The sequence below is a fragment of the Mustela nivalis genome (genome assembly GCF_964662115.1).
Source record: "Mustela nivalis genome assembly, chromosome: 6".
Lineage (NCBI taxonomy): Eukaryota > Metazoa > Chordata > Mammalia > Carnivora > Mustelidae > Mustela > Mustela nivalis.
The window spans coordinates 83,265,252-83,291,402 of record NC_139025.1 but is presented as its reverse complement, the minus strand read 5'-3'; the positions used below and the strand labels follow the sequence as shown (position 1 = coordinate 83,291,402).

General features: G+C 42.8%; 2 protein-coding genes and 1 long non-coding RNA gene across 7 annotated transcripts in view; 2 read left to right on the top strand and 1 right to left on the bottom strand.

Annotated features, from left to right (window-relative positions):
* Positions 1-2,353, top strand: part of TUBGCP4 (tubulin gamma complex component 4) — a 38,281-nt gene extending 35,928 nt beyond the window's left edge. For all 5 annotated transcript variants that reach the window (XM_082735425.1, XM_082735427.1, XM_082735429.1 and 2 more), the window contains 3 exons: positions 136-252; positions 888-1,027; positions 1,711-2,353. In XM_082735425.1, coding sequence (XP_082591551.1) covers positions 136-252; positions 888-1,027; positions 1,711-1,723 — 270 coding nt within the window. In that variant the 3' untranslated portion in view covers positions 1,724-2,353. The remainder of the gene's footprint in view (positions 1-135; positions 253-887; positions 1,028-1,710) is intronic.
* An 866-nt stretch (positions 2,354-3,219) lies between these two features.
* The window catches only part of LOC309867080 (TP53-binding protein 1-like), a 64,200-nt gene continuing 41,268 nt past the window's right edge, over positions 3,220-26,151 (bottom strand). Inside the window, 11 exon segments of the mRNA XM_082735363.1 lie at positions 3,220-3,576; positions 3,955-4,100; positions 4,549-4,748; positions 5,289-5,383; positions 9,077-9,292; positions 10,973-11,188; positions 11,605-11,796; positions 14,301-14,731; positions 15,011-15,160; positions 15,833-16,104; positions 22,523-22,675. Of these exon segments, the coding sequence (XP_082591489.1) occupies positions 3,389-3,576; positions 3,955-4,100; positions 4,549-4,748; positions 5,289-5,383; positions 9,077-9,292; positions 10,973-11,188; positions 11,605-11,796; positions 14,301-14,731; positions 15,011-15,160; positions 15,833-16,104; positions 22,523-22,675 (2,259 nt within the window). The 3' untranslated portion in view covers positions 3,220-3,388.
* On the top strand, positions 9,290-13,805 carry LOC309867100. Its single transcript, XR_014312978.1, has 2 exons — positions 9,290-9,643; positions 10,726-13,805. It is a non-coding gene; the product is annotated as an uncharacterized lncRNA (long non-coding RNA).

Below are 26,151 nucleotides of genomic sequence, written 5' to 3'. Positions count from 1 at the left end.
CCACTTGTTGCATTTTGAGGGGCCAGCAGGACTGACACGTGACATTGTCTCTCCTGAGATCAAAGAGTAGGAATAATCTTTAATATCATACATGTATCTTCCTTCTTTTCCTCATACCAACTGTTTCCTGGGTAGGTGTTTCACTGCCTGAATGAAATCCTAGATCTGTGTCACGGCTTTTGCTCGCTGGTCAGTCAGAATCTGGGCCCGCTGGATGAACGTGGGGCTGCCCAGCTGGGCATCCTGGTGAAGGTGAGTCTGCCTGGCTGTTGGCCATATGCAGCCCTGTCCAGAGGGTGGAGGATGTTTTGCCAATGGGGAATCTCCATCTTTTCCTCAGAGACAATAAAGCATTTCCCCCAATACATACATACACACAGAAATAACAAGATACAAAGATTAAAATGTTGGTATCAGTTCATTCTGAAGCAGCTAATTATGTGCCATCATCTCAGCGTTCAAAAATAGTTCAGCTGTGAATAGTTTCTTCAGCCCACAAACATGCACTGGCTTTGTTCTCAGATTCTCCTATCCAACCTCCTTACTTCCTTGAACGAACTCTGCTTTACTGGGATTTTAATTATCCTTAACAAAAAGCCGCCGGCTCTCCCCAGCCCCAGTATACAACAGAATATATTAATTTGAAAGCGGATGCTAACTTCCTACTGAGCATGGGAGTGTACCTTCACAGAAAGTCATGCTATCTGTGGACTCCGTCCTAAGACGACCTTTTAGGAGCTAAGAGAAGCGAGGCTGTGGGAAGGCCAGCTGGTGCTGTAGAATTCTGAGGAAGAGTTTTTCAAGAAGCTCCCCCGCTCCCCTCTCACTCCACATGGACAGTTGGTGAGTCTGAGAGGAGTGACAGCCTGGGTCCTTCTCCCTTGCAGGGCTTCAGCCGCCAGTCTTCATTGCTATTCAAGATTCTCTCCAGTGTTCGGAACCATCAGATCAACTCAGATTTGGCTCAACTCCTCTTACGACTAGATTATAACAAATATTACACCCAGGCCGGTGGAACTCTGGGCAGGTACGAACAAGCCTTGGGGAAGTTTGTGGACTCTGTGTGTGTGACTTTTGAACAATTTATAATTCCAGAGCTAAGAGATGTTAGCCACCATCTCATCCAAATGGCTTCATTTTATAAACAAGGAAATAGGCTGAGATAAAGGGCTATGTCTGATCATCTTTATTTATATTAATGAAGCTTAACTTCTAGTAAAAGCCACCATCATAGTGAAATACTAAAACTCCTGATGCTGAGATGGGTTTTTAGTTTGCTGGGCAGGAAGAACGAACTGGGAAGTGGAGTGGCTGTGGCTGGTTCCCAGTTCTGACATTAACCAGCTCTGCAGCGCCGGGCACCCTGCCTCTCTGGCTTCTAGTCCCCAGCTTCCATGCATGGGAAAGGTGATTGCCCCTTCAAGTTCTTAGCTTTTTAATCCAACATTCAGTGGAACCACCACCAAGATTCACTGGTGGTTGGCTTTTCTCAGAGGTCTCTCCTGTTTTTAAAAAGCACTTTATTGTTCTCCTTTTTGTCTCTCAAATGTCCTCAAGCAGATTTTTCCTAAGTGATTTTAAGCAGAAAAAGTACAAGAAACACTGTTTTAGAAGATGACATTAGGTAGATTACAGGCTGCCCTGATTACTCTTTCTTTGAAGAAAATCTTGGGAAAGCATATTTGATGAGGTTCTTTTTTTCTTTTATAGTTTCGGTATGTGAAAATAACTGGTTCACAAACCAGCAGTCTCTCACCAGCGTTCCCACATCCGTGACAAAATTCAAAACATCCCACTCTCCAGCCGCTCTGCAAATGCCTGCCATCTACTGAGGGCCCTACCTTTCCTCCTAGAAGCTACTACTATTGAACATTCATGGGTACAAATCCTTCCCGTGTGGAACAGTCTACCCATCTTAAGAGAGTTCTTAACTCACCCACCATGGAGGACATGTGGTGCCAGCTCTCCCTCTGCTGACCTTGCAAGATCCATTACATGGAGAACATCTGTCAGACACGTCCATTTGTTGAGCACCTACTATGCGCCTAGGTACTGTTCAAGCGGCGAGAGACAGCAGTAAGTAATAACTTCCAATTATTTCAGACCGGAAAAAGGGCAGTTCTAGCTATTGATGACGTGTTTAATTACTCCTATTTTAACACGGAAAAGGAGTCCTTAAGAAAAAGCCTGAGGTCAAATCTCTAGGTTCCCAATATTGAAAACTGCAAGTCTTATTATCCCCTCTTGGAAAAACCACAAAAGTTAAGGTTCCCCTAATCTGGCCCAACCATTACTGTAATTATTAATGTTCATATTGGTGTGAACAAAAATAAACGTTTATTGAACAACTCCATAATGAGAAAGAATGCAGCATTCCAGCATCAGTCTGTAGCCAGTGATTCTGGTCCTTCCCTACCATATACTATATCCTATTTCCTATACTTGTGTGCTGAAGTTAACCCTTTCCACTTCTGTCTATGGAGAAGTTAGCAAACTCTGGCCCACCACCTGTTTTTGTAAATGAAATTTTACTGGAACCCAGCCACACTCATTTACCTGTTGTCTGTGATTGCTTTCATGCTGTCATGGCAAAGGTTTTGTGACACGTCAAATGGCCCAGAAGGCCTAAAATATTTACTAACTGTCAGGGAAAACTTTTTAACTCCTGCTTCAGAGAATCACAGGACATCAACAGGGATGCTGCTAGCGGTAGGGAAAGAATAGCTTCTAGGAACCATGACAGCAATAACATAAAATTGGACCTCTGGCCAGAGCTGCTAACATTTCCAAGTGTTGTCCCTGCGTTTCTCATGTTTATCCTTGCAGAAAGTCATCCCATCAGGCTTACAGTCACTGATCTTTCATAGCAATTGGTGCTTTTTCCTTTTTAGTTCTCAGAGTACAGTACCCACATCAGCTGTCAGCGAGCTCAGCTCTAAGATGATTTTTTTTAAGTAACAGGAGATGCCCAATTCTATTTAACTTTGCTCCATGTATTGATTTGGGCCTACTGTAAAATCAAGTTTTTGAAAGTCAAATATTAGCCCAGGATAACCTTTTGACAAAGATACCACAGAAAATTTTTAAAATTTCACTTATTTACCTTGGCTAGCTGTCTTCCTACTATGAACAAGCCTATTGAAACCCGCAGAAGGTACTAGGTTTGTCTTGCTTTTTGTTCTGCAGTTAAGTTCAAAGAAATGGATGAAGAAATCCCAGTTACTACAACCAAAGAGATTCAACATTTATTTTATCATAAAAGTCCAGCAAATAAAACTATATACAAGATCCATGCAAAGAATCCAGTTACACACAAGACACATTTAAAACCCGGTTAAAACACAATCTCCACAACATCAGGGAATAAAATCAATGAGACGAAGTATCCTTAGTGAGAAACATAATCGTGTTTATATTTTGGATGCTGCTTGAATCCAATTCTCTCCCCAACAATGAGGCACTGGATCACCCACTCCTGCGACACCACAGGCAGCTGCAATGCTTCCGCACACTTCAGCACCGAGGCAGGGCATGAGGGATCCGTCACCACCACGTCAAATACCCCTAACGCAATATCTGCAGGAAGCAGGGGAAGGTGAGGGAAGAGAGGAGACTGGATTTAGCCTTCCATGGAAAAAGACATGCCTCCTAGCCAGTGCGTAGGACTGCGCCCAAATTCAAGCTTTTCATGTCCGTGTTACTGATCACAACCCAAAGTGAAAAGTCACCATCATTAGATGCTAACCTTATAGGCATGTTTATCAATACAGCACTGGACTACAGCAGAAGCATCAACCCAGGGCCTCACTCCTAGTGGCTCACCTCTTGAGGGTGGTACCTTTCTTCTCTCAGAAACATGGACAAGGTCAGCCAGTCAGACCACAAGTCCAAGCATCCGTGGGTCTGAGGCCCTCCTTAGAGCAGTACCACCACACACACTCTGCAGGGACCCACCTTTGTTATGGGCACTTGAATGGTGCTGCTTCACGGAGGCTGCCCCCCCAGTCATGAGGATCTCAGACCAGAGCTCCAGGAAGTTCTGCTGTTGGTCTGACACCAAGAGTACCTTCAGATTGTGGAAAGGGTTTTCGCGGGGTTGCCTATGAAGGAGTCAGAGACACAGCATCTTAGAGCCCCTCTGCCAAGGGACTTGGGCCCATGTGAATGTTTCCCAAAGTCCTGCATTAGGATACCACTCCCCTTCTCTCCTGTAAATCATGTATTTTCTGGAATCCTGGCATTCTAATTCAGCCCTTCTGCTGTCCAGATCCATCCTGGGGCTGAGAATAAAATGCCTTGCTTAAAACTTAGTCCCCTAACCTTAGAGGTCAAGAATACTGAACCTACATGGATCCTCACACATTTTCAAAAGGTCCTTAACCAGGATACATCAGGAACATAAATTAGATGAACTGATGAAAAGAACTCACTGAAATTCTCTAATTTATCCTATGACAATTATAGTTTCTACAAATACACTCTCACCTAGATTCTTCCCCCTCCAAAAGCTTCCTGTCTTCCATCCTAGTTGGGCTCTCAAATACTCACCAATCCAGAATTCTTTGCTCCTCAAGGCTGTACCCAGCAGGCAGCAAATAATTACGGTAATTCTGGAGCTGGTTGGCATGGCAACTATCATGGACCCAGACATGAGACACACAAGGAATCCCACTGGCAAGGCACAGGAAATACTTCCGGGTTCGACAGTGCTGATCCGCAATTAGGAGACACTGGTAGGCTGTGTTACACTGGAAGAAAAGGAACAGAACCAATAGGTCTGGTGACTTCTACAGAAAGCCCCTGAATAGTAGTCCTGAGTTCCAGAGAACAGATCTGAACACTTCCAAATACTACCCAAAATGGGATTGAGCTTATCCTTCTGCCCAACACTTCCTTTCTCAATGAAAGGCCCAAGGCACTGCCCTAGATACTCTCCCTGCCTCACCTGCAGGTTTTTCTGGGGGCCTAAACCCTCAAGGGACAACCCAAGCCTAGGTATTCAATCTTCCAGGCTGAGAATCAGGCACACTATAATGGGATTTCTATTAAACACAAGTTTTAATCTGCTTTTGTCCCAGAAACAGAACCACAGCCTTTAACAAATAAGGCTTCCAACTTCTCTTCCTTACATAAAAGTAAAAATTCTATTTCATGCAAAACCTTGTAGCAGTTTCCCAGTTCCTGAACTGTGGAAAGGGTTTTCATGGGGCTGCCTATGAAACCCACCACCCCCCCAGGTTCTTCTCATCATTGACCCACCCGGGAAGCTACACAAAGAAACTCCTCACCTGGGCTTCATTGAAGTCTTCAAGGATATAGCCAGCTCCTGCTCGAAGCTGGGATTCTGTATACTGCTTGTTGAAAGGAGGAATTTCTAAAAATTCTATTTAAAAAAAACAAAAACAAAAAAAACAACCAAGATCATAATTACTAGTCGGTTTCTTATTCGCTACTTTAAGGCTGCTTCTTACTGCCTCCTTTCACACTTCCCCCACTATCTCTATAGCACTATATCCCAAAGACGGATCAAGGGCTTTCCCATGGGTCAGAAAGAGCTCTGTCATGAGGACTACAAAATGCTGCCAAAAGAAGGGACAAGAGCAGAAGGGGTAGGGAAGATGAGAAATGGGGGTAGGTCCTGGACCTTAAAAACATCAAAGGTTTGTGTACTGAGTCATGGGACTGTTAACAAGGATGGACACACAACCAGTTCCCACGGTGGGTATTCCAATATGAGTAACCCTTATCAAGAAGCTGTCCTTTATGCCTACTCTCAATCTCTCCTGCAAGCTAAGCCCATTTCCTCTAATTCTGCTTGCTTGTGGAGATAAAGAATAGCTGATTCACACTTTTTCTAACAAAGCCTTCAAATTCCCCCTTCATCAGCAGTTTTACCCTCTATACACTAAAACTGTGATGAACCAGAAAGCTCAAAGAAAGTAGGGTTTCTAAAATGTAACTGATTAAGTGAAGGTTAGCCAGAAAAATCCTATTTCAACCTTTTTATTGAAAACTATCTACCTTTGATGATCTTGAAGTACCTCAGGACACTGAACATCAATGACTGCATTACAGTCTTGAGGGTGAAGTAGAAGTTATGAGAGATGAGGCTGAAGCTGTAATGACCCTAGGCAATTAGAAATTGCCTCTTTTGACCAAATATCTGCTCCTCTCATATATAAGTAACACATTAAAAAAAGAAAAGAAAAAAGCAAGACATTAGAGATTTTAGTTAAGAGTTCTGAGAAATTAAGTTCTAATGAACTTATCACAAATAAAAAACCCAACCAAATTCATTAAGAGTTCAGAGCCAGGACCACTTCCCATCCCCCTCGTGCCCAGTGGCAAACGCCGGCAGAGCAGACCCCTTGAGGCCAGCCCTGTGCTGCCCTCCCTGCCTGCTGGAGCCGCCCAGAGTGCTGGTGCCCCACAGTCAGGACTCTACACCTCCGGGAAGGTCTGACTGGCTGGCCCTTTCACCTTCATTGCTCTTTTCTTGACTAAGCAGTCTCCATGTTCCTCTTAAAATGAGAGCTCAAACTGGAAACTCTAAATGGTTGTAAACAACTCAGAGTATAGCAGGACTATTTCTCAGGCTTGTCACTGCATCCTGTTGATCTATCTCAATACACCTCATCACAATTTTTAGTACCAACACTCTACTGCCGAGTCACTGCCAAGGCCTCGCGTGATCCTTTCTTTTTCCCAAGACTTCTATGTTACATCTGCTTAATCCAGGTCTGTTTCTAGTCCTGACCTCTTCGGTTTTAATCGCCAATTATGTTTCCTTGCATCTGTATAATCAAACATTATCCCACCTAGGTAGCAGTAGTCTACTCCTCTACTTTTTCTCATTTTGGATTTAATTTTCTTTATTTGCAACTTATGAGTGGCCCTGCCCCACCAGAGGCTAAAATGAACAGGTTTTTAATTCCATCATCTAAAGGATGAAGGTACTAAATGAACCCAACTCTAGAGTCAAATCCTCATGGCTGATGGGTCGCTGATGGTATGCCTCCCAATAATACCAACCGAGTGCCATATACTTAATACATGAATAAATAGGTCTCATTAAATGAATTCAAATATTTTATGAGCTCCTTATCTAAAGTAGCATCTAAGAGATTCCCATTTATCTACAAGTCATACCACATCGTTTCTTTAAAACTTAATATTCTGTTAGAAGACTGTTTCAGTACAAATGTCTTTAGGCTTCTTGAGATTGAGGGACCTTCAACATACTAAAAGTATCAAGGACTTTGGTACTTTGGGGCAATAATCCAACAATAAAGGAGCAACATAAAACAGATGTGTTCACTATAACCACATTTTCCACAAGAAACCTGGAAATCGGGGCATGTGGGTGGCTCAGTTAGTTAAGCGTCTGCGTTGGGCTCGGGTCATGATCCCAGGGTGCTGGGATTAAGCTCTGCATCAGGCTCCATGCTTAGCCCTGCCTCTCTCTGCCTGCTGCTCCCCCTGCTTTTGCATTCTGTCAAATAAATAAAATCTTTAAAAAAAAAAAAGAAGAAGAAGAAGATACCTGGGAATCTCTCTAAAAAAAGTCCAATTCCCTTCTTATTTAGACAAGGCCTACCTCCCCTCACGTTTGGTTAGAAGGTTGGGATTAAAAACATTTCATGTATCAGCAATGGAGGGAATTCTTCTTAGCTGAGTTTATTAATCTTACACATGGTCACAGACATTTAAGGAACTGGACAGTCTGCATCTCTTACCAAAGCTGGCTTTGTTGACCATGCTGTACCAACCCACAAATAAAATATCTATAGAACTGCCAAGTCCTGGGTCTAGGGAACGGCTAGGAGTGTGCTGGAGAATAAGGAAGGTCCAGAGTCTAGCAATACTGCAAAAGCAAAAGAAAACAAGACCACACACACTGTTTTGATCTCACAATACATCTCACACAATCCCCAAGGGACTCATTATGATCAATGTAAAACTACACTCTTGGCTAGGAAAACAGACACCTTATCTCCTTGCCTATAGGGAGGACCTATACTTACCTCAATTCTGACAAAAAAGGCTGGGTGCACAACCCTGAAACCTCACACATGCCACCTGCTCCCATATGCTAGAAACACACTGCTGATGACTCCGTTTATGCACCTTCCAAACAGCATAAACCCTAACTGCAACTCCCTGACCACCTGTAAAGATCTGCGTCCCTGTAAAGATCTCCACATGGCTACGGTGGGGGAGATATAGTTTCGGTTAGTTAGCAGAGAGTCATCCACGCACCTGACGTGCCAACCATCACAGGATCTGCAGTGCTGCTCTTTTACGATAACCATGTTCCCTAATGTGATCCCCTCTTGCAAGATTCAACTCTAACCTGCAGAACATCATCCCATCTGGATGCTGCTGAGTCACTTACAGTGACTCATTTTTACATTTTTATCTGTCCATTTTCTCTCCTAGATCACACTTTTCAGACAGTTGAAACTATTTTTTAACTCTCCCCACTGTAGCCTTCACTCAAACCCTATGTAACAGACAACGCAGAAATGCAATATACAGATGAGGTTTAAGGTTGAAGAGAGGTACAAGAGCTGCAAAGGCTTAGAAGCTGCTTCTCTGTAATCACCCAGGGGCTCTGGGTACCCTACATTCTTAGTCTTACATTCAGACCTCAAGAGACTGAACTTCGGCCCGCACGTGGGTCTTCTCTAGCAGTTGCCCCAGCACACAGATGGCAAAGCGGCAAGGCATTGAGAAACTTGACGGAGCCAGATGACTATAGTAGGATAAAATGAACAGGGGTTCTAGTCCCAACTCTACCATTACTGCAGACAAAAAGCAATTATTTAACCTCTCCAAGCTGGTTTCCTCATCTGTAAAGCAGACGGTAAGATCGATCTCCCATCTCGGTTGTTTTGAGGAGCCACCAAGAGGAATTCTGTGGAAACAGTCTATAAATCAAAACGCAGGGCTCATTAACTTTTCCTGACCAAGATCTGAGATGCCACCTGGACTGCCACCTTGGTAGGCTCATAAAGTGAACAGAAAGGAAGAAATTGCCCAAGTGTCAGAGTCCCCAGGGCTTCCTGGGACTTACCCTCCTCTTCCTCACTGCTTCCTGTAGGACCGTCTGGCAGTTTGGAGCGGCTGGCCAACTTGTCACTGGTTGTCGCCATGGTGAGAAGAAAAGCATAGCCCAAAAACAAGGTCTTGTTGAGGGGCAAGGGTCCTCTCTGCTCTTCCAGGGCAGAGGGTTCACCCATATTGTCTCCACTCTCACAGGGGCTCACAAACTCTCCTGCCCCCACCGCACCTGGAAAGGACAGAGTACAGTTACTAGAAGGCTACAGACCACTGCCTGGGCACGACAGGATGGGCTGGGAAGGTCCTGACCAACTTTTTTAAGCTATATGGTCAATAACGTAGGACCCAATTTACAGTGCAGAGAAATGTGGTATATTTAAATTTTACAGTCATGATGATATATACATTATTTTCATAGATTAAAATCAACTAGTATTGTTTTTATACAGCCAAACCAAATACTTCTGAGATCATTTGAAGAAGGTGGTGGTTCTAATACAAATGAAGCTTAGGTAGGAATGAAAAATTATTTGGAAATCTTCAGTCCACTTTCTTTGCCCAGTGCTTGGAATCCCCCAAGGTAAGTGTTATTTTGAAACAGTCCTTAAAAACAGACAACAAAAAGCCCAGCTTTTTTATTACCAAGAAATGTCCCTGGCAGATAGACCATCCTATACCTGACCCTCACCAGAACGGTACACAGAATACTTGGTAATAAAGTGTTCTTACACGCTGATGGAGCACCATCAAACCAGCCTGCTTCAATTGTCCCAGTTTCCAACCCCTGGTGGTGGATAAGTGAACCAGCCAGCCCAGGACTCCCAGAACACCCATGCTAGGAGTGCCCCAATAAGTCCACAGAAAGAAAACAAATACCTGATTTGGAGAAGCAGAATCATAGCCTCATTAGGAGGCTAAGATGACAGACAGGTCATGCCTCCCTAAAACAAAACCAGCAGGAGAAGCACAGTCTGATGCAGTATGTATAAGCTTTTGACTTCAAAATCGACTGCCTGAGTGTGACTTCTGGATGACTCGGTCACCTTGGGAAAGTCAGCCCACTCTCCTGTGCCACAGATTCTTCTACTGGAACATGAATTCTAACATCTATACCTCATAGGGATTATCTGAGGTATTATGTGTAAAGTAGTTCGTTCCATGCCTCACATAACCTGAACACAACACGAGTGTGAGATATATATGGAGATGACACAACCCAAATACACAGGAAACAAAAGCAGTTCTGGTGCCAGGACAATGGACATGTAACAATCAACGAAGTCCTTAAGTTTGCTGGACTGAGAGGGCTCCCTCAGGGAAGACAGGAGGACTTTACCCCTGTGTCTCTAGAACCCCAATGGATGTGAAAGGATCATAGTAGAGACCATGAAACAAAGACAGATAAAGATAGATTAATTCCTGTTAATATGAAGCATGAGTGACTGGAAAGCAGTTGTTTGGGAACAGTATGAGGATGGGAGATGCAAAGTGAGGTACTAGCTTTCAAGAGGAAGTCTGGGAGAGCCAGAGGACCCTGGGTGCAAGGGAGGGGGAAGCAGAGCTTCCTGAGGTAGAAGATGGTGCCAGGTAAAGAAGATATGTAAGACCAGTTTCACCTATCTTGAATCTGCTTAAAATTCAGTACTTCTTTTCCCCTCTTAGAACCTACACGGAAGTCAATGAATGTGTCCAACCAAGATTTCATGTCCTATCTACCTCTACTGGACTCTGCTGGGAGATGCATAAAGGTGGATGCAGTAAGCGGAGTACTACCTGGGGCTTGTATGGGACCCCATCTTTGTAGCCAGGAGAGAGGAGCCACCGCCACTTCTCAGGCTCCATCTCTCCGGCAGCTAGCCCTGTATTCCATAGTGGTCTGAGGGAGAATGAGGCAAAAGGAAGCACTCACCAGGTTTCACAGTGGCAGACTTCCGGCCTCGCTTGGCAGGGGACCGTTCCTCTTCAGAGGTGATCAGTTTTCTTTTGCCTGAGGGAACTCCGGAGGAGGCACGAGGGCTTTCTGTGGTCTTGCGGGTAGGGGTTGTGCTGCTGCTGCTGGAGGCAGCGGGGGTGGCCGGGGAACTGATGTTGCTGCGCCGTTTCCGCTTCCCTTCCACCAAATTGTCTAGGATAGGGTAAGCCAAAGGCTGGTCAACTCCATGAGACCATGAGGCCCTAGACTCCAAGAAGCTGGGTAGGGCCTGAGTTAGAGATCACCACACCCTTTCCTCCACCTCCCCAGGCAGCACAAAACCTCCCTTCAAACCACCACCTTTTCTGTTTCAGTCTCAGTCATGACTGAAGTATGCCTGGCCCCCTGCAGAAAACTGGGGAGGTCAGAAGAATCTGAGGACTTACTTTCTGGTCCCGGGAAAGACACAGAGATAGGCAATGGCTCCAGAAAACAGCAGCTCATCAGCATCTCATACACCATAGGAGTAGTAAGATTTAGGAAGGCATGCTTATTACTCTAGAATTCACTCCTCCTAACACAAACAAAGCAGGGCCTGGGGGCAGTTTTTCAGGAAGCAAAGGTCTTACCCAAGCTGATATCTGCTGCCTTGGTAAGGGGGGTTACTGCCTCGTATGGGCCAAGGCCATACTGCTCCCTCAGTCTGTTTCCTTGCTCCAAGGACAGGATGACAGCCATTCGCTTGTACCACTTCCTTTGGCCTTCTTTTTCAATGCTGTAGTACAATTCTCCAGATTCCTTCCTGTGCCCTTTCACCACCCCTGAGTGGGAACAACAGAAGAGCGGCCTGCTGTTGTTTTAGGTTGCTTGGCACCCACTCACCATGGCTCTGCACGGCAGGCTTGAGGCAGGGCATTAAAAGGTACAACAGGGGGCTGAAGCCAGTACTTAAAGAAATTCCAGTGGCACCACCACCACTTAGAAAGGTATGTAGCTACTACCCTGGGGTTGGGACATGGAAAGGTTCTTAACAGAAGGAACTCTTCAGTTATAAAATAACTTCCTAAAGCCAGCCTTTGTGAGTTGTTAGTAGTTCAATTATTTTTTGAAGCGAGACATGTGGTTTCTTAACAATCCCATTATAACTTACTAAACCTTTCCTTCTTGGCTTCTTTGGAGGCTGAGTGGTAATTCTTGAGTTAAGCTGTAGGTGAAAGATGACATCACGCTAAGAGAACATGTGTCTGTGTGGCTAAATCAAAACAGAGATACACAGCAAAGAAAGGAAAGAATAAATAAATTCTGCCTCTCCTGCCTAATTTTCCCTCTTATCTATTTCTTGCTCTGATTCAGAACCTAAAAATAAGGCCTCTCATTTAGAAGGAACACAATGTGGAATATAAAAGGGATCAGGGCTAGAATTCCGGAGACCTAGGCCTAGGTCTAATTCTGCCACCACCAAGCAGTGTGGTCTTGGGTAAAACCCATTCTGAAACCTATGAAAAATACCCTCTACCTATCAAACAATTTACACACATGTGTGCAATATATGTGTGTGTATACACACACACACACAAAACACATACATGAGGTAAAAACAATGCATTATCATGAACACCTTTTAAAAGGGTCCATTTGTTTTCCCCCATTAGCCTATGCTTGAATGAAGGGCTAAAAAAACCCAGAGCATATGCCACCAAGAAAAGAAATAACAGACATGAAAAGCAAGACTTGGTTCTCTATCTATGCCACACAATCACTCTCTTTCCCCTTGTTTAAACCTCTATCAGGAAACTAAATCACAAAGACCCCCTTGAAAAGGACAAAGAAGCCCAAAGCAAAAATAAGCTTCATACTGATGAAGAGTTACTAAAACTAAAGGTGGCTAACACTGACATTAGTAGACAACCTCAATAAATGAGACACAGACTCCCTCCAACCCCGATGCTGTAATTCACCCTGCATAAAGACTGTCTGTCTTAAGAGGACCTCCAAGATAAACTTTACATCTGAAAAAGAAGAATGAATATATTTGATACAAACTACATAAGCTACAGACCATAAAAGACCTAAATCCCCGTGCTACTAATTAAAGCCACATAGAGCTGTTATTCAGTGCTAAAAGGTTAAGTTTAACAACGAAATAAAGGGGAAACAACTACTCAGGAGTCTACATCACAGGAAGGTGTGAAGATACTTTAACAGAGGCACTGTTGTCCCTTATATCCTAATCCATGTTCCAAACAATCTCCAGAAACGGTATTTTTAAATGATAAAACTCAACACAAACATTTATGTTCAAATTAGCTCACAGAAGAGGCAATATATTCAAAGAACTGGCACATGAAACAGTCGTAACAAATACAAATCTGTCACCATCATGATTATAGGGAACTGGCTACTATAAGAAAAAAAAAGGTACCTACCATGGTCGGTGGTATGCATGCACAAAAACATAGTACAAACAACTTCTTCCTAAGTAAAAATATCTCAATAGATCTGCCACTCACCTTCTAGATTCCCAGCAAGGCAGGTACTGTATGTAAGTCTCAGTGGTGAAAAGGAAAAAACACTAACTTTACAGTGGACAAAACTTGCCAACACTTAAACCAAGGGATGAGGACTAACGAGACCAGTGACGTCCTATGGATGTCATGGCCTCTCTGCCCTATGTGATGTCAAAAGAAGTGCACTTCACCTTCCCAGCATTCTTTTCAAAACCCTTAACACTCTGATCTAATCAAATAAAACATGAGAAGACCCAAACTGAGTGATATCCTACAAAATATTTAACCCCCTAAAACTGTCAATGTCAAGAAAAAGAAGAAAAGATTCAGAAACTGTCACAGATCAAAGGAGATCAAAGGACACATGAGGGCTAACGGACTGGATCCCTAGAACAGAAAATGAACACGTAAAAGCTCATGAAATCCAAACAAGGTCTGGAATTTAGTTAGTGAGTTAGGTTGGTTTCTTAGTTGTGACAAATGTACCATGCTAATGGAAGATGTTAACAACAGGGAAAGCTGGGAAGCTGGCTGAGGGGTGGACAGCAACTCCCTACATTATCCCAGTATTCTGTACTTGGCACAGTACTCTGTATTATTTCCCATAAATATAATATTATGCCAAAGTAAGTTCATTTAAAAATAAGCAACAAAGGAAAACAAAAAAGGCAGTGTGGAAGTAACCAATATAGTAGGAATGGAACTGCCAGCTTTAGAGACCCCCGCAGAGCTGGAGCGAGGGCTCCTGGTAGTAACTGACTGGAGAGAAGAGTGGCCCTGGCAAAGCGAATCTCTTACAGACTCCACCCCTTTATTACCTGCACTGAAATACTCATCCTCGGAGAGGGCTGTCACTTCTGTATCCAGTGGGATGGGGTCACACAGCAGAATGTCTTTGCCCAAAACGTCACACTCGTATCCATCATCAAAGAGCAATTTATACTTCCCAGCTCCGACATCACGAGTGATTTTCCCAGAGTAAAAATAGCCATTTGACGACCACTTGGCTACAACACGGAGCCCTACAAAGCTATTCCCTGGGGAAGAGGCATCCAAACCATCAGAAGGACCAGCAGCAGCTTGGAAAGGAATCTCTGGAGAGTCACTTCGACGCAAAGCACCAGCACCCACATCTGCCCGCCTGGTGGAGTCTGGCACTCGGGGCACAATACGAGTGAAGGATTTATCCTCCGGTGACATGCTGGGTGAAATGTCCTCTATGCCCAAGGGGCCAGGAACAGCTGCTTCTCTAAAGAGAGATAAGAGATAGGAGGCAGCAGTAAGAATTTTAAAAAGTACTTATCTACTAGGTTTCCCACTCCTTTGTCAGCCCGTTCTTAGAGGACCCGGCACAGGCATAAGCCTGGTTTCTCGGTAGCCTCTCTGATCCCTGCCCACTCCCCAGTCAGTGCGGACCCCTCATGTCCCTCCTGACACCCCACATACTCTCTACTCCCCTCTCTTCTCTCTACTCCCTTTTTTTCTGAACAAGTCATAGACTAAGCATTATCTCACACTACCCGGGTACCTGGTTCCAGTGGTCCGAGAAGGCGGGCGGCCCCTTCGCCCGCGCCCACGAGGCGTGACTGGAGCCTTCCCTCCCTGTCTGATGCCAAGGCCTGCATCACCATCCTCCTCACACACTGGCGCCCCTGTCTGACTGACCCCTTTTCTAGGACTAGAGAATGAAGACAGGTTAGTCTGACAGCACCTGCGACTGGGTCCTTTCTTCACAAACTCTCCCCACGGCCCTTAAACTACATGCCAAACCAACATGTGCTAGCCCTCCAGGGCAGCAGGAAGCCAGTCTGAACACCCACCACCAAAACTATCAGCCAGGGAGTGGGAGTGTTGGATAATAAGGAAAGGACATCCTCCTCTGCACAAGTTTATTCCCTCCTGACAAAGCCTCCTACTGCTGCCCTCAAAAACAGCACACCCATTTCCGCCCTGCCTCCTCTTCTACTTCAGGCTCTAGACACCTGCAGAGGATAACAAGAAGCTAGGAATGTGTCAAGTTGGGGTCACTACCCTAAACTTTTTGTATTCCCAACCAAAACACTTGTAGGCTACATAAAATGGGGATGGCAGCAGCATATGCCAGCACTTCCAAAGTCCCCTCACCTGTTTCCTACATTTTCTTAGAAGTCTAGCTCCCACAGAGCTCTACCCTACCTCCCATGCAAAACCAAACAGGAGAGGAACAAGAGGAGGAAGAGGATTTGAATTATCCTAGTTGGAGAATTGGGGGGGGGGGGGGGTGTTCCCATGACTCCCCTTTTCCTGTGGTATTAAAATGTCAGCAACCCTGCCCCTGCTGTAGCTCTCTCTCTGGAGACCCTGTCTGCACCTCAGTTTTCCTGGGCCTCCTCGGGAGCTGGGCAAGGCAAAATCTGCGGGTTCTGTCCCGCTGGTTTTCCCTTTGAGTGGTCCGGCTCCTCTCCCTGAGCTGCCACTGCTGTGCATGGCTGACAGACTTGTCCCACTTGACGTGCGGTGTAAGCTGGACGCCTTGGAGGAAAAGGAGCTGATATCCCCCAGGTCACCTGAGGAGCCCCCAGTCTGTGAAGGGGAAACTTCAGTTTCACATTCCTGACACTCTACAATTGGCTCTTCAGTCTCCTGCAAGAAAGAAATGGATACAAAAGCTAAAAGCCGCCACAATGACATCATGCTAATGTGGAAGTTGAAAAACCCGAGATGGATAGAAATTTCAATTCAGAAAGGCAGGAATCAGGAGACTTTCTGGAATCATGGTGATGTTCTGTATCTAGTTCTGAGTAGTGGTTACATACAATTAATTGTCAAAAGCCACTGAACTGAACATTTGAGACTTGAGCTTTCTACAGGGATTATATTATAGCTCAATAAAAAATAAATAAAGGTGGTACTGGAGCACAAAGAGAGAGACCTCTATTATAAGCTAGTAAGTTATATTATCTTTTTACTCAACAAGTTCACAACTTTTGGCTACTAAGAAAACAGTAAGGACTCTAATCCAGACTACAGGCAATTTTTGTCTGGGAGAAGAAAGGTAAGAAGAAAGGAAAGTTAGAGGAGGAAAACAAGTGGTTAGGGGCCCTTCTGGATATTTGATCAGCAGTGGATAAAATTACATGCTTTTTGAAATTAGTTATATTACTTTTCCATAAACGATAAAGGAAACAGAAAACGAGGCAAAAATGGGCTAAAAATGGTGCTACTGTTTAGAAAAATGAAAACCAAAAAGGTAATAAAACGTTTAAGGTTGCAGTATCATAGAAGACAGGAATGTCAAACTGACTTTATCTCACATGCTTACTTTGACGGAGTGGTAAATGGAGCTCAGTTTTAAGCAGCCTTTAGAGGCTAATTCCCAGGATTTTTCTAAAAGGTTATGGGACCAATCAGCAACATCCTCTCTGGGCATAGGACTGAAAATTACAGCCCAGGTGCTACAGATTTGCCTTCCTGCTCCAGACTGTTCATGATTATCCAAATCATCAGAGAAGACAGGGAGACATGTAGACAGACTCTCCTCCCCCAGTCTTTATTTATAGCCTCTCTGGGCATACAGTATGCAAAGCACACATATTTAAATAATGCTGTAAGATAATTAAATGATTATCTTTGACCACTCCCTTCTTGAAAATCTCTCCCTTGGAATCTACAAAGTCACTTTTACTTTCAGTCCACCTCTTTGGCTACTTCTTTATGTGCTTGTTTTTGGGGTTCCTCTTTCTTGGTCTGATCCTTTAGAAATAGTATTTCACAGGACTTTTCTCATTCCTTTCTCACTCTACTGTGCTTTCCCTGGTCAGTCTTACCAGACTCATCCCTGCCTGTCTGCCAACACACAATGATGACTGCTCCAAACTCACAGATACAAATATCAAATAAAGTCTTCTCTCTGGATGTACTAAGGACACTTGACATTTAACCCATCCAAAACACAATGTCCTCCTCCTTCCATTTCCTTGCCTTCAATGAATGAATCCTGGATATGCCCAGTGCATCTCACATCCCCTACGGCTCTATGCAGAGGATGGTTTTTCTCAACTAACCTCAATTCAGGAGTATGGAGGTAAGAGGCAACCTTGCTCCCCACTGCCATTAACAGACCATTTCTATCTCCCCGCCTCTTGCTCTTACTAAACTACTATTTGCCATTCTGTTCAACTTTCCTCTCCCCATTACTCACCAAATCCTCCCACCCACTCACTCTCATGAATGAACACTGTAATTCCTGGTTCACAGCCTCCCTTCCCAGTCTTTCCCTACATCTGTCACTATCCTCTGTGGCTTACATTCATCAGATAACCCTTCTAGAAATAACCAAGTTCCTGATCTGATTACCGCCATCAACATTTTCCACTACCTCAGCCATGTGTCCTCAGGGTCTTTACCAGAAATTGCACCACCTGTAAAAAGTGTCAGAGATAAATATGACTTTCTCAAATCACTGTCTCTTTTCACCAAACTGTCTGCTCCAGCCAGATTCCAGTCTGGTCATCTGACTACAACAGCCCAGAACTGAAGACAATCTCTTCACTTGGATATGACAAATGAGTAGAGGCATGGTCAGCCTAAAAGGCTGGGATTCCAGACTCTGTTGGATAGTAAGCCCTGGAACAGTAGCAAGCTACTCCTGCCTTTGCAACTGTCCTGCAGTCAAAGCCACTGCTCTTCTAATGACGTAGACACAGGCACTAAGCTGGCCTGTTAAGATCGTGTCTCTTCTTCCAAACTACAGAGGCCCTGTTAAGACAGAGATGGTAACACTATCTTCTTTCCTGGGTATGTGTATACCCCAAATCCAGCACAGTGCATACCACAAGAGAGACCCTCGGGAAATATTTACTGAATGATCTTCTCTCTCAAACCAGTGTTCTATTTACATTCTTTTTTTTTTTTTTTTTTTTTTTAGAGATCACAGTAGGAGAGAGGAAGGGAAGAGATCACAGAGAGAGGAAGGGAAGCAGGCCCTCTGCTGAGCAGAGAGCCCGATGTGGGACTCGATCCCAGGACCCTGAGATCATGACCCGAGCCGAAGGCAGCGGCTTAACCACCTGAGCCACCCAGGCGCCCCTCTATTTACATTCTTTGACACAGTGTGTGGTACCACCATCTATCTAGCTGCACAGGCAAAAAGCCCAGGGACCATGCTATATTTCTCCCTCTCCCTTTATCCCCACAATCAGGAATTCACCAAAGTCTATCAAAACTTTACCCTCTATCTATTTCTTGCATCTTGTCTCTTCTCTCAACCCTGACCACCACTGTCCTAATCTGGCACTCATTACCTATTGTCTCAACTATGCCTCAACCCATTCGAATCCATGGTTAAACAGCTACTAAACTGACCTTTCCCATATACAAATCTGAGCACATCACTCTTTTCTCCGAAATTCTTTCAAGGTTCTCCATCACACCAAAGATAAAAATCTAAACTTCTCTATGGTATACAAAAGCCCTTACGCTATGGGCCTTTACCAACCCCAATGGCATTCTCTACCATTCCCTACCTGACTGTACTGTTATATTGAGCCTCTAAATATTCATTAAGCATATCATGCTATCTATCTACATATTTCATTCTGTCTATAATGTCCTTCTCCCCCACCCCTCAATGTCATCTGCTACTTTTGAGAACTACATCTTCTGAAAAATCTTTTAGCCACCTTCAGGTAAGCTGGCAGGTTCTGCCCCCTCTTCTAACACATCTTTCTACTCCCTATCTCAGCAACCAACAAGTTTTGGATTCGTTGCTCCTAGAAAACAGGAGTCTTTTTTTATCTTCATAGTCCCAGGGCCTGCCATGGTGTAGGAACAAAGTATAAGCTCCTAGAGAATAGGAGTCTTTTTTTTATCTTTGTAGTCCCAGGGCCTGCCACACTATAGGAACACAGTTAAGAAGTTGTTGCTGGTAAACAAATGAATAAAATCTCTAAAAGATAATAAGCAAAAGGGCGCCTGGGTGGCTCAGTGGGTTGAGCCGCTGCCTTCGGCTCAGGTCATGATCTCAGGGTCCTGGGATCGAGTCCCGCATCGGGCTCTCTGCTCAGCAGGGAGCCTGCTTCCCTCTCTCTCTCTCTGCCTGCCTCTCCATCTACTTGTGATTTCTCTCTGTCAAATAAATAAATAAAATCTTTAAAAAAATAATAATAAGAAGCAAAGGATACAAGATATGAGGAAAGTTAAGTTCCCAGAAGCCTCTGACCTCAATCTTCACACTCCTTCATGCATCTTTTTTGCTGACTACCAACTAGACTATTCATGCCTGTGTGCTCTTTACTCTATCTGTGCCTTTACTCACCAAGCTTTCTATATGGAATGCCCTTCCCCCTTATCAATCCAACTTCTAAAAACTTAAGTATCCAACTCAAATACTTTCTAGACATCATTCAGAAAGACTGTATCAAAATTACCCTCAGATGAGTTTCTTCCTCATCACACTACCATATGAATCACATACCACTTCTTGCATACATCATTTTTACTCTTGAAAGTGAGCAAATGTAGTGGTTAAAAATGTACACTCCAGGGGTGCCTGGGTGGCTCAGTGGGTTAAGCCGCTGCCTTTGGCTCAGGTCATGATCTCAAGGTCCTGGGATGGAGTCCCGCATCGGGCTCTCTGCTCAGCAGGGAGCCTGCTTCCCTCTCTCTCTCTCTCTCTCTCTCTGCCTGCCTCTCCATCTACTTGTGATTTCTGTCAAATTAATAAATAAAATCTTTAAAAAAAAAATGTACACTCCAGACCTAGACTGCATGGGATGAGTTCTAATTCCTGTTTATTAGCTATGTAACCTAAAGCAGGTTATTTTTACTGGCTATGCTTCCAATTCTTCATTTAGAAAATGGGATAACAGCATCTACCTCACAGCTTAGTTGTGAGGATTAAGTAAGTTAAATCACTTCAAGTCCTTACAATAGTGCCTGGCATGTAGTTAGTACTCCAAAAACATTGGTTCCTGTAATTACTGTATTTAATTATGGCAGCATTTTCCAAACTATGTTCCATATGGGTATAATAAGTGCTACCTTAAAAAATGTTCAGTTGTCAAATAAGTTTGGTTAACTAATGTATTAAATAATAAAATAAACATCTTTAATAAAGGACTTCTTAGAGCCTTTAATGTAATATGTACTATGAATTTTCATGGGGGATGGGAGGTTTTTAAGCGTTTGGTATTTCTCAAACTTTGACCATGGAACATTTTTTTCCTCTCAGAGTATCTGAAAGACCTGCTGTTTCCAGAAATATACTCTAGAAAACACATCGGGCGCCTGAGTGGCTCAGTAAATTAAGCGTCTGACTCCAGCTCAGGTGATGATCTCAGGGTTCTGGGATCCTGTTCAGCGGGGAGTCTGCTTCTCCCTCTCCCTCTGCCTCTGCCTGCCGCTTATGTTTTCTTGCTCCCTCTCTCTCTCATTCAAATAAATAACTAAAATCTTAAAAAAAAAGCACATCAAATAATAAATTAATGCTACAATGTAACATTTTAGATTAAAGTATTTATAAAAACTATCCATGAAAGCATTCACTTTTCTAAAGCTGCTGTAAGTTCCCAGTTTTTCCAAAATAGTAGTAACACCAAAAAAAAAATTCCAGAATTGTAAAACTGAAGATAACATCTGGGATTTTGGTATACAATGAAGAAAGAATACAAGACAATTTCTCAAACTAATGTCAAATCCTTTCTGCCGTGAGGGGCACAATGGCCCATCAATGAACAGCAGCAATAATATGTTTCATTTAATAAACTACATACAATTTTAATTCTCCCTGAGCTCAACTTCCCGTATGACTAGCTGGCAGATTTTTTAAAAAGTGCCTGAGTAAAGGAAGGAAAGTACGTAGCTGTGCATCTTATCAATTAATAAAATGGTTCTTAGAAATTAACATATGTACCGAGAATGGTGCCACATCTTTAATTCTAAAAATGTGCTTACTTTCAGCTAGTATGAGATCTAAACAAAGTATAATGTTGTCCAGTGACAATGAATAAATGCCAATATTTTGCCAAAACTGGGAATGAGTCCATAATGAATCCTACTAAGAAATAAAGGTGCATATTTACCAGCAGGTATAACCACACATGAATGGAGACCAAGAAAGGACACAATCAATAAACATAAACACAAATGAGAAAACAGCGAGAGGCAATGAGAAAACACATGGAATAAAGCAGAAGAATTCTAAAACTCCTTAAGTGTTTCCAAGGATTAAAAATAATACATAGACTGTATTTATACATGACAGGGATTTAAAGAGATTCATCAATCTGCTCTTTACAAAAACTGAAACCATGATGGGACTGGTTAAATAAATGACCAAAGGTCAAACAGTAAGCTCATGATTGGGAAAAAAAGAATTGAAGACTCTCCTCTCGGGGCACCTGGGTGGCTCAGTGGGTTAAAGCCTCTGTCTTCAGCTCAGGTCATGGTCTCAGGGTCCTGGATTTGAGCCCCACATTGGGCTCTCTGCTCAGCGGGGAGCCTGCTTCCTCCACTCTCTCTCTCTGCCTGCCTCCCTGCCTACTTGTGATCTCTGTCTGTCAAATAAATAAATAAAATCTTAAAAAAAAAAAAACAAAAACTGAAACCATGATGGGACTGGTTAAATAAATGACCAAAGGTCAAACAGTAAGCTCATGATTGGGAAAAAGAGAATTGAAGACTCTCCTCTTGGGGCACCTGGGTGGCTCAGTGGGTTAAGCCTCTGCCTTCAGCTCAGGTTATGATCTCCGGGTCCTGGGATCAAGCCCCACATCGAGCCCTGCATCGAGCCCCATCATTGGTCTCCCTGCTTTGCAGGGAGCCTGCTTCCCCCTTTCTCTCTGCCTGCCTCTCTGCCTACTTATGATCTGTCAAATAAATAAAATTTTTAATTTAAAAAAAAAAAAAAAAGACTCTCCTCTTACCAAGTTCTTAACATCTTTCTAACAAGACAAAGGAAAACACAAAAGCTAGTTGTACAAGAAGGCAGGTAGAGGTGAACGTGGAGAGCCAGGGAAACTTTTCTACTGAAATTTGCAACATAGACCCAAGTATGTATTACCTCAGTTACTTTTCTTTCTACTTCTGTTCCATCCACATAATACACATCTGTGATGACACGGGTGACAAGCGTGCGAACCTCACGGATTGTTCTCATGTGGCGATGCAGGACATGGCCATGTGGGGGCTGAGGCATATCAAACTCTTCCTCTCCCTGTGACAGAAAATATGGAACACAAGCATGGGTCTCACTGCAAAAAGAATCAGATCAATTTCTTCATGATGAGCATTGTTCAGAGGTTCCATGAATCTAGTGTGACGGAATTTTCTAGTTGTTTTGTACTCTACTCACCTATAGATAAGAACAGGGATGGACTATATAGCCAGAAGCTAGAAAGAGTTTTTAACAGTTTATCACTTAAAATGACCTATTTCTGTCTAAATCAAAATCATAACGTCTAGCACTTGTATCAAGGATATTTAAGTGAAACTCTGACCCCCATAAAAGTACATTTTAGGTTATAATCCTTTGGATTTTGATGCTGACTTGTCAATCAGTATACAAACTTATACTTGCATCATCTCTTTAAATAAAAGGCATTCTTTAGAACTTTATATAAGAACAGAGTAATCTATTAATCTCAGTGCAGTCTGTTTTTCCCACATTAGTCACCAAAACTATAGTTTAATTATGCCTAGAACTAGATACAGATTTCTCTCAGAATATGAAATATTTAATGTTTCAAGTAATAATTATAACAAGAGCCAAGCTAGTGTCCACAAACAGAAAACATTAATAAATAAGGATTCTGTATTTACTTGTACTATAAAGAATAGTTAAATAGCTTAAATAAACCCTACATTTTTATGCCAACTGTTACATACATGTTTTCTCATTACACATATACCACATCTGACAGCATCCATGCCCTCCCCTCCACCCCACTGGCTCTCTAATTCTGAGCAGGAGAAAGTGCACTTTTTCTCCCGCTTTACTTCCCCACAGTAGACTGACTTTATTTTTTTAAATAGTCAATGTCAAGGTATCCAAGTCTTTCCAAAGAACTATATATACCACTGCAATGATGATGATCCTGGGTTTTTACTGACCAATATGGTAGTAATTTACCTAAAACTTTGAGTAATTTTCCTACTTCCCACTCCAACTACATCTTAGGGGTAAAGTATCTACCGAAATGGGTATCTAAATTATGAGGATATAAATAAAACAAAAAGTACAGAAACATAAACCAACTCATTTCTTAAAATACTTTTGTATAGTGCTCACTTTGGCAGCACATACACTAAAGTACTTTTGTATACACAACTCTAGTTAATGAGTGGTCAGAGCTCTGGTCTGTCACAGCTCCATCATCAGGGTGCCCCTGTATCAGAACCGTGACAGCCTAGACCTCCTGCCTACACAGGGAGAGCCAGGCCCTGGATCACAGAGGTCTTAAAGGTTTCAGGGATACATCAACACTCCTTGTGTTGAGACTTCTCAAGACTTCCTGCATTGTTCCACTACAACAGCCAGACAAGATGATCACTTCAAGAGAGACACTTAAAAATAAATATGTCTGACAGAATAAAGAAAGGAGAGAAAAGAAAGGGGGCAGATAAAAAGAAAGCTAAGCTTACTCTCTCTTCAAACAGTCTTCTGAAAAGAGGTCTCTGTAAAGATAAATAGCTTGATGATCTTAGCATTATAAAAGGAAGATAACAAAATGAAAACAAAACCAAACTTGCTCTTTATTAAAAGCCTGGCTCTAGGTGCACTGGCTACAGAAGTGAAATTTTAAGGACTGTCTAAGGTAGGCTGCCTGTGCTTTTCCCCAGCACTGGCCGGAGTCCTACCCAGAATGCAGTGGATACGAAAACACTGGCACCTGAAAAACCTCCACAGAGCCTTCCTCATTTTCCAACATTCTTCAAAATACAGCACGGCAATGCCGATTTGTTACTGTACCCACTTCATCTGTAATTTTTTACTGTAGTAAAATATACACGAAGTTTACCACTATAACCATTTGTAAGCATACACACATTCACACTGTTCTGCAAACATCACCATAATCCACCTCCATAATGTCTCACCTTTCCCAAGTGAAACTGTACTTACTCACCACCTAGATTTTCCTAGCACCTTTCTTAGCAGGAAAAATTAGCTCTTAAATATGTTATTTCACTCTGTATGACACAATAGCAGTACAGTATCAGCAGTGGTGTTTAAAATCGTAATAATCAACAGGCAGTAGCAGTAGCCAACATATACTGAGCTATCTACTATGTGCCAGGTGTAGTGTTAAGTAAGGGGTTCACATGCCTTATCTCATTTAATCCTCACAATATCCCAGATAGAAGTGGTCTGACTCCACAGCCTAGGCTTAACCACTAGGGCTCACTGGCTCCTGCTCTCATCATCATGAGATAGGAGCAGAGATTATTTCCCTATTTTACAAAGAAAGAAAGGAAGACATAATCTAGTGGCTTCTATAAGACTGCTATCTTTTGGATCAAGTTTAACACTTTCTATAAAGGTAGAGAGACCATATTATTACCTGACAGACTGTAAACACTTTAATGGTAAAAATAGGTGCAAAATAGGGTCTATTATAACCCCTATATTCAAAAAACTATGCTATTTTTAATCTGTACAAACTGATAGTCTTAAGTTTCATAGACCATGTTACCTTGAAAGGCTAATAATGTAGACATAATTTCTGGAGTTCCTGGAGAGGCACAGATAAACAGAACAAGACTACACAGGCCATGATTAATAAAGAGAAAAGCAACATAACATAATGAAAAGAATACCGATTGTGAAGTCAGATATGCTGAGTTCAAATTCCAGTTCTGCCACCTACTGATGGCAAAATCTTGGGCAAGTTACTTAACCTCTCTTCAGCTCGGTTTCTTTACCTGTGAAATGGGAATAATAATACCAACCTCATGGGTTGTCTTGAGCACAATGCTGATACACTTTAGGTGTTCAATAAAGAGGAACTATATTATTTTATTTTTATAAAACAAACAACTTGGACAATTAGAACGTCACTAGCACATCACTAACTTCTATCACATCACTAATGAAGCTTTCCTAGGCAGATTCCAAATGAAGATAGTCTACCAGAGCAACTGAAAAGGCAATTTAAGCACTATTAATAACTTCCAAATTTTCCCTGCCATGGAACCCAAATGCCATCTGATGAGATTTTATGAACTTCTTCTTCTTTGTTAATAGGTACAGTTCTACCACAATTTCTTACCCAATTTTTATTACTACCTACACTTCCCAACTCTCTTCCCAAGAACCTGTTGCTCCTCCAGTCTTACTTCCATCAGCCCCAATCCTTTTCCTCCCATTATATCTAGCTGTAGCCTCTTTCTGCAGTCCTAGTCACCCGAGCACTCCTTCCTCTCTCTCTTACTGTTCTGTTTCTAATACTGTGGTACAGTATCCTTCATGCTTCTCTATCCCTTCTCCTCTTCTTTGTACTCTTCTCAAGTTCCTGGGAACCTTGGTGAAATAAACTTGGGAGGGAAGCAATCAGCAATGATGCTTTTAAGGGAAGATGAAAAATTGTGGCAGAAAAAGTTAAATGTAGAAGAATATTATAGGGCCTAGACTAAATTTCTGGCTTTCGTTTCCAGTAAAGACCTACTTGACAAACTCCAACACTGTTTCAG